This window comes from Garra rufa, chromosome 11 (genome assembly GCF_049309525.1).
Source record: "Garra rufa chromosome 11, GarRuf1.0, whole genome shotgun sequence".
NCBI classification, from domain to species: domain Eukaryota; kingdom Metazoa; phylum Chordata; class Actinopteri; order Cypriniformes; family Cyprinidae; genus Garra; species Garra rufa.
In genome coordinates, this window is record NC_133371.1 from 32,275,233 (window position 1) to 32,285,390 (window position 10,158).

The 10,158-nt window shown below is 34.8% G+C and overlaps 1 protein-coding gene across 1 annotated transcript; it reads right to left on the bottom strand.

Annotated features, from left to right (window-relative positions):
- Positions 1-27: 27 nt before the first annotated feature.
- On the bottom strand, positions 28-9,424 carry LOC141346009 (uncharacterized). The gene is made up of 10 exons (XM_073850932.1): positions 9,227-9,424; positions 8,931-9,002; positions 8,273-8,356; positions 8,059-8,138; positions 7,833-7,962; positions 5,405-5,604; positions 2,525-2,800; positions 1,056-1,229; positions 408-902; positions 28-296 (listed from the first exon to the last, which is right to left on the bottom strand). Exons 2-10 carry the CDS (start codon positions 8,990-8,992, stop codon positions 265-267), a joined length of 1,533 nt encoding a protein of 510 aa, XP_073707033.1. The 5' UTR covers positions 8,993-9,002; positions 9,227-9,424; the 3' UTR covers positions 28-264.
- Between the last annotated feature and the right edge of the window lie 734 nt (positions 9,425-10,158).

Genomic DNA, 10,158 nt, shown 5'->3' on the forward strand with positions numbered 1-10,158 from the left:
AAGACATCTCTTACAAATTTATGCCACTGAGATTTTTCATATTTATTCTAAAAATTAGCTTACAACTGTGAAAATAAAGAGAACACCACTGAGGCTTTTTTTTTCATACCAGTACATTTTTAAACATCTCATAGGATCCTGAAAGAAAACACAGAAGGCAAATTCCTAAAAAAATCTAAAACATAAAACTGGCTAAGTCCAAAATGTAACAACTGTCCCACGTGGCAATACTGGCCTATGATATAATCAGGTATCCTGAGAGAATCAAGGGAGCAGGCGTCGTGGCGGCCGAGGACCTGAACATGGACAAAAAACAAAAATAAATCAGAAACAATTTGACAGATTCCTTCCATACCAAAAGTGATTTAAATAGGTATTCAACAAAGACTTCATGAGATAATGTTGACCTGTTGGGGCTCCCATATGAAGGCTCCTGAGTGAAGGTGGTGGTGCTCTAGGACCCCGGGGTCCATTCTGCGGTGGGGGTCCACACATCAATGGTGGCCCTCGTGGGGAATAAGACCCTGGATGCTGCAACAGCCCTCTAGAGGACGGGAAACCGAGAGGTGTTTCAAGTAGAGGGGCACGGTCAAGTAGAGGGGCACGGTCAAGTAGAGGGGCACGGTCAAGTAGAGGGGCACGGTCAAGCAGTGGGGCACGGTCAAGCAGTGGGGCACGGGTGGACGATGGCATATGTGTAGGTGCTGGACCAAGAAGAGGTTGTGGCTTGTCAAGACCATGAGGGGCTGATGCCCCTCTAGATGGAGGGCTAAATGAAGAATCGTGTGAAGCTGAAGAGGCCCGAGAGGGTAAGAGACTATGGGGGCCAGTTGATCTGTGGGAAGGTGGCTTTAGATTTTGCATTGAAAGCAAAGGAGGTGGTTTCGTCTTGGGATATGAGCCTGGAAACACAGGGAATATTGTATAAAATATGCTTATGAGCATCATAAACAGATGTAACTAATGAATGTATGAAATAAATCCTCCTTAAAGGAAAATAACAATATCCTTCAGTATATATCTTTTTTTCTTCATCCGGAGACCCAAAAACTAACCTTGCAATCCCCTATGATGGCCTGGGGGTGCTTCTCCTGACCCAGAGGGTGGGTTTGCCTGCTCTCTTGGTGGTGGTCCAGATCCAGCAGGCAGAAGTGGTGGGGGCTTTCCTAACCCTGGAGGCAGGCTGTTTATTACAGGAGCAACATCACTGCCCACCTCTGAGGAGGATACTGTAGAAGAAAAGAAGCAAGAGAGTGGTAATAAGGAGATAATGTTTTAATGTTTATAAACTTATGTGACCCTGGACCACAAAACCAGTCGGAAGATATTAACATATTTTGTAAATTTCCTACCGTAAATACATCAAAACCTAATTTTTGATAAGTAATATGCATTGCTAGGAACTTTGTATTTCAAATATAATGTTTCCAACATATGGCAATAAATCAGCATATAATAATTTCTGAAGGATCGTGTGACACTGAAGACTGGAGTAATGATGTTGAAAATTCAGTTTTGCAATTTTGAGATCCATCTTTTCACACTGAGGACAACTGAGTGTCTCATATGCAACTATTACAGAAGGTTAAAACGCTCACTGATGCTCCAGAAGGAAAAACAATGCATTAAGAGCCAAGGGGTGAAAACTTTTGAACTGAATGTTGATGTGTACCTTTTTTTTTTATTGCCTAAGTATTATATATTATAATTTAGTAATGCCCTTCAGAGGCTACAGAAGATACATGTTTCCAAAATACAAAATAAGGTCAATTTACCCTGATCTTCAAATTCAAAAAAGTTTTAACCCCCCGGCTTAATGCATGGTTTTTCCTTCTGGAGCATCAGTGAGCATTTGAACTTCCTGTAAAAGTTGCATATGAGTCCCTCAGTTGTTCTCAGTGTGAAAAGATGGATCCCCAAATCATACAGTCATTGTTGGAAAGGGTTTAAATGCACGAAAATGCTGGAAAACCAAAGAATTTGTAAGAACTTAAGGATTTTTCTAAAGAACAGCAGGCAGTTTAACTGTTCAGGACAAACAAGGGACTCGTGAACAACTATCACTAAACAAAAAAACACAGCTGTGGATCCCATTCAGGTAAGAACAGAGTATTAAGAAGGGGATGTAAACTTTCGAACAGTTGTCATTTTAATAAATTAAACTTTTTTTTTTTCTCTTGTGGATTATAGAAACATATTTTATGTGAAATATCTTATTCAGGTCAGTACTAAACAAACAATAACATACATTTTGTATGATCCCTCTTATTTTGGTAAAATAAACATTTTTCAGATTCTGAAAGGATGATGTAAAACTTTTGACTACTGGGTAAATTTTCTAAATTGAAAAAAGAAAGTAAAATAAATAGTGTACAGTGTGCATTAATTGCATTTTGTCATACATCTAATTTTAGGTAATTTAATTATATCACACATTAAAATGAATAATGATGAGAATTAAGACACACTTATAAAGACAACACAATATGACTGTAACTAGGCCAGGACATGAAAGCATGTTCACCTTGCAGATGGTCTTGGCGGTTCTGAAGATACTCGGCCAGTGTGTTGAGCTCCTCTGGGTACAGGTGCAAACCTTCGGCCAGGAGAAAGAGCAGGTGGCGGGTGGCGGAGGGAACAGTGTGGCGCTCCAGCTTGCTGCGCTCCAGGTAGTCCTCCGTCAGCTCAGCCGCCCGTGCCGCAGCCTCCGTGGGGTCCGGCGCCCGCCGCAAAGCGCTCAAGCGCCTGAACTCCACCATCACAAACTCCATGGCCTGTTCTTTGGGCATATTTCGATGAACTGTGGAGAGGCAGAGGAAGGGTCAGCCAGAGGAGGGAAGGGGGTTACATATGGTGCTCAGTGTGAGCCGCTGCAGTCTAAGCAGTGCGCACAAGAGTTCTACCTCATCAGCAACACGCTGCAGTCTGCCAACCACTGCTTAACCCAATTACCATATTAAAATTCAGTATGCACTCAAAGGACACATTTATGAGCACACTTGAAAGTTGGGAAAAGGGATATTTAAGAGAGTTGAAGTTTATATAAGATTGCTTTTTAAAGTTTTTTAATATGAGGAAGGCATTGTGCATGAGATCATTGTTTTCTGCTTTCATATGCATTTTTATGCATTCAGTTTTGATTATGACATTGCGCAATAATGCAAAAATGTAACACGTTTTAAAAGGACTTATGTTTTTGCAAGTTCGTTGTTCTTTTGTGTTCGTTTGGTTGTTCAGACTTGAAAGTCTGGTAATGTTATTCTCAGGAGTTTAATGTGTGTTCAGTTTTTCAGTGTAACCATTGACAAATTCGAAAAGTGTATAATGTGTATAAAAGTGTTTTAAAATGTGTATTCCAGCTTTAAGAGAACTTACCAGCAAGGTGAGGTTTTATAGGAATAAAAGCTTTAGTAATTACAAACTACATGTGAAATATTTTAATTAACAGCAATATTAACACTTCTTTTTTGATTTTCAAGGACTTCAATCAGAGCTCTCACTCATCAAACGATGTCTTCTCTTTCAAATTCTAAAGCTAAATAGATAAGTAAAAAGCACATGCTTTAGAAGCATATGCAAAGTATCACTACTAAAGTATTACAAAATATACTGCAATTTCACTACAGTAAAACCATGGTTAATTTTCTTTAGGGATTTGTATTTTTGTATACTTACTTTCTTTTTCCTTTGTTTTGCTTTAAAGGTTAGATGTTTTCTACTGTTTCGTGTGAAAAGATATGCGCTTATTGAAAACAATTTAACACTTATTTCATAGATACATTGTCTTTCAATAATTCAAGCACTTTTTTTTAAGTGCCTCTTCAGAAATATTGCTATTTTCAAGGTTTTCCCAGGCCTTACATTCCAAAAAGTCAAATTCAAATACTTCAGGCACTTTAAGCACCTTGTACGAACCCTGTAACAGTGTTTTTTATAAAGTGGTGGGCATTAATTAAATTAATGGAGAAAAAGGAAAAAGAAATTAAGAGATCTGTTTGAAGGCATTTCATTTATTTTAATGTGATGCTGAGGGTCTCTTTTAGATGTTTTGTGTGTGTGTGTGTGTGTGTGTGTGTGTCTAGCACAATTTTGCTTGGTTTTAATGGTGCAAAAAATGTTTTAAATGTAGATTGGTAAAACATGTGTACCTAAATCTATTATAATAATGTCATTTTTTGTAAAGAAAGTATGCCTATTAATTCGGACTACTCAAAACTGGTATGAAAAACAGTGTAAAACAGTCAAACTAATTTTTTGCAAAATTACAAGCTACTATATGGTTTAATTTGGAGTTTTGACAATTTTGCCCACAATGCAGTAAAATAATAAAAACTCAGTGAGAGATTTTTGTTTTGAAAATGTTAGTAAACAAATCCCAGAAAAAGCTTTTCGTAACAATTTCATGTTCCAAGCATGTTTCTACACAAATATAAAGGTTGCATGCTAGCTGTCCTATGACATTTATGTTTTTGCAGTTAATATGAATGAATTCTCTTTTTAGACTGTTATGAAGGTTTCTGCAATTTTTGAATGTTTTTAATGTATATTTTCCGAATACACTACCAATCAAAAGTTTTTGAACAGTAAGATTTGTAATGTTTTGTAAAGTCTCTTCTGCTCACCAAGCCTGAATTTATTTGATCCAAAGTACAGCAAAAACAGTAAAATTTAAAAAATATTTTTACTATTTAAGTTTCTATATGAATATATTTTAAAATGTAACTTATTCCTGTGATTTCAAAGCTGAATTTTTGCCATCATTACTCCAGTCACATGACCCTTCAGAAATCATTAAAATATTCTGATTTGCTGTTCAAAAACATTATTATTATTATTATGTTGAAAACACTTTAACATTATAAATGTCTTTATTATCACTTTAAAGCATGCTTGCTACATAAGAGTAATAATTTCTATCCGTATATATACACACACACAAAAACTGACACACACTGATAAATCATCATCTTTGGATCTTTCTATTCATCAAAGAATCCTGAAAAAAATGTACTCAACTGTTTTAAATATTGATAATAATGATAATAATGATAATAATAATAATAATAATAATGTTTCTTAACCAGCAAATCAGCAAGATTTCTGAAGGATCACGTGACACTGAAGAAATTTTTTTTCTTTTTTTTTTACTGTACTTGTGCTGTAACAAATAAATGCAGGCTTGGTGAACAGAAGAGACTTCTTTAAAAAAAAACATATTTTTGACAGGCAGTGTAAATGTATGTCTTTTGATGCAATCACAGAATAGAGGTTAAGGTTTTGTTGTTTGTTAGTGTAAGAGTGTAAAAATGCCCACCACCAAGTTGTTTAAGGTTATTTAGCTATTGTTTGAAGTAAATTTAAGCTGGTTTTATTGGGAGATAAGATTGTGGGAGTCGGGACTTACTTTTGAGGGACTCTGAAAATATGATTACTGTGCACGAGGAGAGAGTTACATTAGTCTGCTCGACGAGAATACATAAGGGGGAACCGTCGGAGCGGACATCTTGGAGGGCCCGCGTCAGGCCTGATTCCAACTGCAGGTAAAGCATTTCCACCGAGAGGCCACGTTCCTGCAAACACTGGCCTATCGATTTGGGGTAATCCCTTTGAAAGAAGAAGAAGAGATCTGGTTATTGAGCACCATGCTTCAGGGCATTAGGTGAGGGTATTGGGTGTAGCCTCATTTATATCTGCAGTAATGGAACGGTAAAGTTTTAATGTGCCACACAAAATGAATAAACCAACACAAATGTGTATTAAATATTAGAAAATAGTTCAATATTAAGTTTCATTTGTTTTAGTGAACTAAATGCATTTGCATGAGGCATCAGAAATTCTCAAAGGACATAAAAAGTCATAAATGTTAAGTGTAAACATAAGGCAAAAAAGTTAGAGTCTAATACTAATAATATAACTTTACACAAATTTTATAGTGTACAGACATTATAAAAACTTATGTGAAATATCTTAATAAAATGTGACCCTGGACCACAAAACCAGTCTTAAATAGCATGGGTATATTAGCAGCAATAGTCAACAATACATTGTATGGGTCAAAATGATCAATTTTTCTTTTATGACAAAAATTAGGCTATTAAGTAAAGGCTATTCATGTTCCATGAAGATATTTTGTAAATTTTCTACCGTAAATATATCAAAAATGCATTTGATTAGTAATATGCGTTGCTAAAAACTTCATTTGGACAAATTTTCTCAATATTTTGATTTTTTTTTTGCACCCTCAGATTCCAGATTTTCAAATAGTTGCATCTCGGCCGAATATTGTCATATCCCTACAAGCCATACATCAATAGAAAGCTCAAAAAATTACCCTTTTAACTGGCTTTGTGGTGCAGGGTCACAAATGTGAATAATATAACTTTACACAAGTTTAATAGTGTACAGACATTATAAAAACATATTTGTAAACAAATGTAAAACAGATCTTAATAAAATGTGAAACACTTCTGTCGACACATTTATGACAAGATCTATTAATTGGATGACAAAAATGGGACTTTTCATTTCATTTGTGTCATATTCATTGTGCATTAAAAAAACAGAAGTATGTATTTTAGAAACTTTCAAAGTTGCATTCACTTTTAGATAATAGCATTGTTTGTGTTTTTCATGTTTTATAGACTGTGTTTTTGTTTAATTTTGTTTTATTTAGAAAAATGGCTTTGATTACTAAACATTTTGAATATAATTTCTTAAAGAAGCTTTTATATTTGGCTAAATAAACAAGGAACATGAATAAAAGTTCAGGGGTTTTTTATATGAAGTCTTCAGTTTTTGTAGAAGGATGAAAATGTACAGAATAGCAATAAATCAGTCATGTGCAGGGGAAAAAATGAATTTAACTCATATAACTTGGAGAAAAAAACAAACAATTTTTTACGCTTGAGATCTAAGTAATTTGTGTATTCTACATTTCTGGTAATGTTTTAAATGTCCTTTTATTATCTCTCTTTTTTTAGAAATGTGGAATAGAAAATTAAGATTATAAAAATGACTGAAAATGTTTAAAATTAAACTTTAGATCTTTAGAGGCCTGCCCTAAAAAGCATACTCTTACTATTCCATGTAGAGTGCAACATATGATGTAAGTTTAGAAAAAAAAAAAATTTAAGTGAGGCCACAGGGTGTAAACATTCGAGTTTGTTGCATACATACAATGCACACAACATACATATTGACTTTTGCTTTTTTCCATTAAATTCACTTCTTTTGGAGCCAAAATGTTACATTCCAAGATTAAATTTAAGTCATTGATGGATGTATCATGTTCAGTGTTTTTGTTGTTGTTGCTGTTTTTGGATTAGCAGTGTAAAATAGTAATATTAGTGAATTTAAATTGAGAGACTGATAGTCAAATGTAAAGAATAAGAGCATTTGGAGCATTTTTGTTAAATAGTGGACACAATTTTGCAAATAATGAACATTTAGAACACTGGACGTTTGTTGTTGTTGTTGTTGTTCTTTTACTTGAAAATATTGCTTTTGAGGTTTTTAGATGATTTATAATAATAAAATATCCATCAGGATTTGTTTTTATGAACCACCAAGGATGATTCCGGATACATTTGTATTCCGGATCTTAAACCTGACAAATCCCATCAGTCTAACATTTTTAACAATATCGAAACACATTCACACAACCGAGAAATTTTCAGAAAACTAACAGCTTTGAACGAGTCCCATATTTTCACTATGTGCAAACTCAGGAAAACAGTCTGCAATTTGCATTTCCATTTAAAACAGAAAGCAAGTTTCACACACTAAAAACATTTAATGCAACAATTTTACTGCTACCTCCAGTATATACTCACACATTCTGGTTGTTCACCGACAGGACAACACAGTCTGCAGGCTCTCTAGCACGATCGCCTTGCAGCTGCTGGTAGAACCTCTCGTATATGGCACTGCGTTGAACTGATGCCTCATATTCAGGTGAAACAGCTGTTACAAACACATTTTCATGAAAAAGTAGCTAATAATGGCCACAACAGCAGCAGTGAGAAACCAAGTTGTTTATTACATTAAAAAAAATCATACCAGTTTGACCAGACTGATGTGGTGAATGCGCATAGTCTGCAGAGCCAGAGTAGTCAATCCCTTCGTCTAGGCTTTCAAAGCTAAAAAATAAAGAGGAAAGATTTAGATTAATAATGAATCACTACCAAAGAATACGAAGAGATAAAAAAAAAAATCTACAAGAAAAATCAGTGGTATTGCACTTTGTCATACTTTTTCGTCATATCCAGCTTACCTCTCAGATTCCAGATGATCATCTTTTCTGTCCTCCCTCATAGGATATGGTGCTCTTCGAAAAGGTCTGGGAGGTTTCGAGACACTGCACGGAGTAAATCAAAATTATTATCATGAACATAACATCAGAAATATAAGGGTTGTGTTAAAATCTAGTGAGTTGGCTAGGAAGACATATGTGACCCTGGACCACAAAACTAATCTTAAGTAGCACGGGTATATTTGTAGAAATAGCCACAAATACAAATACATTGTATGGGTCAAAATGATAAAATTTTCTTTTATGCCAAAAATCATTAGGATATTAAGTAAAGATCATGTTCCATTTAGATATTTTGTAAGTTTCTTATCGTAAATATACTAAAACTTATTTTTTGTTTAGTAGTATGCATTGTTAAGAATGCAAAATTTTCTCAGTATTTTGATTTTTTTTTGCACCCTCAGATTTTCAAATAGTTGTATCTCGGCCAAATATTGTCCTATCATAACAAACCATACATCAATGGAAAGCGTATTTATTTCGATGATGTATACATTTCAGTTACTAAACAAATTACCCTTTTGACTGGTTTTGTGGTGCAGGGTCACATATTAATTCTTCAAATGTTTCATATTTATGCAGTAGCTCACAACAACCACTATACAGATGCCTCACATACCTTCCTCCACTATGTTTTGGTGGTGGTCGTCTGCCTCCAGCTTTCTTCGACCACGACGACATTTGATTTCTTCTGAATGAACGGCATAACAAACATTATCTAAAATATCTTAAATCACAAAAACATCGCTGGACACAAGACAATTGAGTTTTGGTTGACCAGCAAGTCCTGCATGTACTCATCCATTATTAAAACAACAGAGTCTATGCTCTATTGTTGAAACAACGTTTAATATTTGCGACATTTGACAAGTTATTGTTATGAAAACACTAAATCTGATGTGAAGCCCACCTTACCTGCGTAGATATTCGTGTATATTCCTGTTGCTTATGAATCACGATAAATTGATGAATTTGCTGATACGTTAATTCATCTCTGATGAGATCAATACATACTAAGATATTTTTTGATAAAAAATTGTGGATAACAGAGATAAATCCGAGTTATTACTCAAGGATTCCAGCAAAAGACCTGCTACACACTCGATCTGACTTCCTTTCGTTGAACAAGTGTATTTGATTTTGAGGAAGTGTGTGGCGCCTCCTAACGAACAGGCAGACAAACTACAAACCCAATGACGTCACTAGTCTCCTCAGTTCTGAGGTTGGAGCAGGAGCACTGATCTATATTAGAGAAGAAAGTCAACTCGCAATTCTGACTTTTTTCATAAAGTAAACAAAAAAAGTCAGAATTGCATGTTTATATCTCACAATTCTGAGGAAAATAAGTCAATTGCGTGTTTATATCTGTTCTGAAAAAAAAATTGAATTGCGAGTTTATATCCCACAAGTCTGAGAAAAAAAGTGAGAATTGTGAGTTTACGTCTCAGTTCTGAGGAAAAAAGTCAAGAATTGTGAGTTTATATCTCAGTTCTGAGGAAAAAAAGTCAGAATTGTGTGTTTATATCTCAATTTTGAGAAAAGGTCAGACCTCCAAGTTTATATCTCACAATACTGTGGGAAAAAAAGACAGAATTGTGAGTTTATATCTCAATTCTGAGGAAAAAGTCAGACTTGCAAGTTTATCTCACAATTCGGAGAAAAAAGTCAGAATTGCAAGTTTAAATCTCAATTCTGCCGAAAAAAGTCAGAATTGTGAGTTAATATCTCACAAGTCTGAGAAAAAGTGAGAATTGTGAGTTTATATCTCACAAGTCTGAGAAAAATCAGACCTGCAAGTTTATATCTCAATTCTGAGAAAAAAGTCAGAATTGTGAGTTTATATCTCA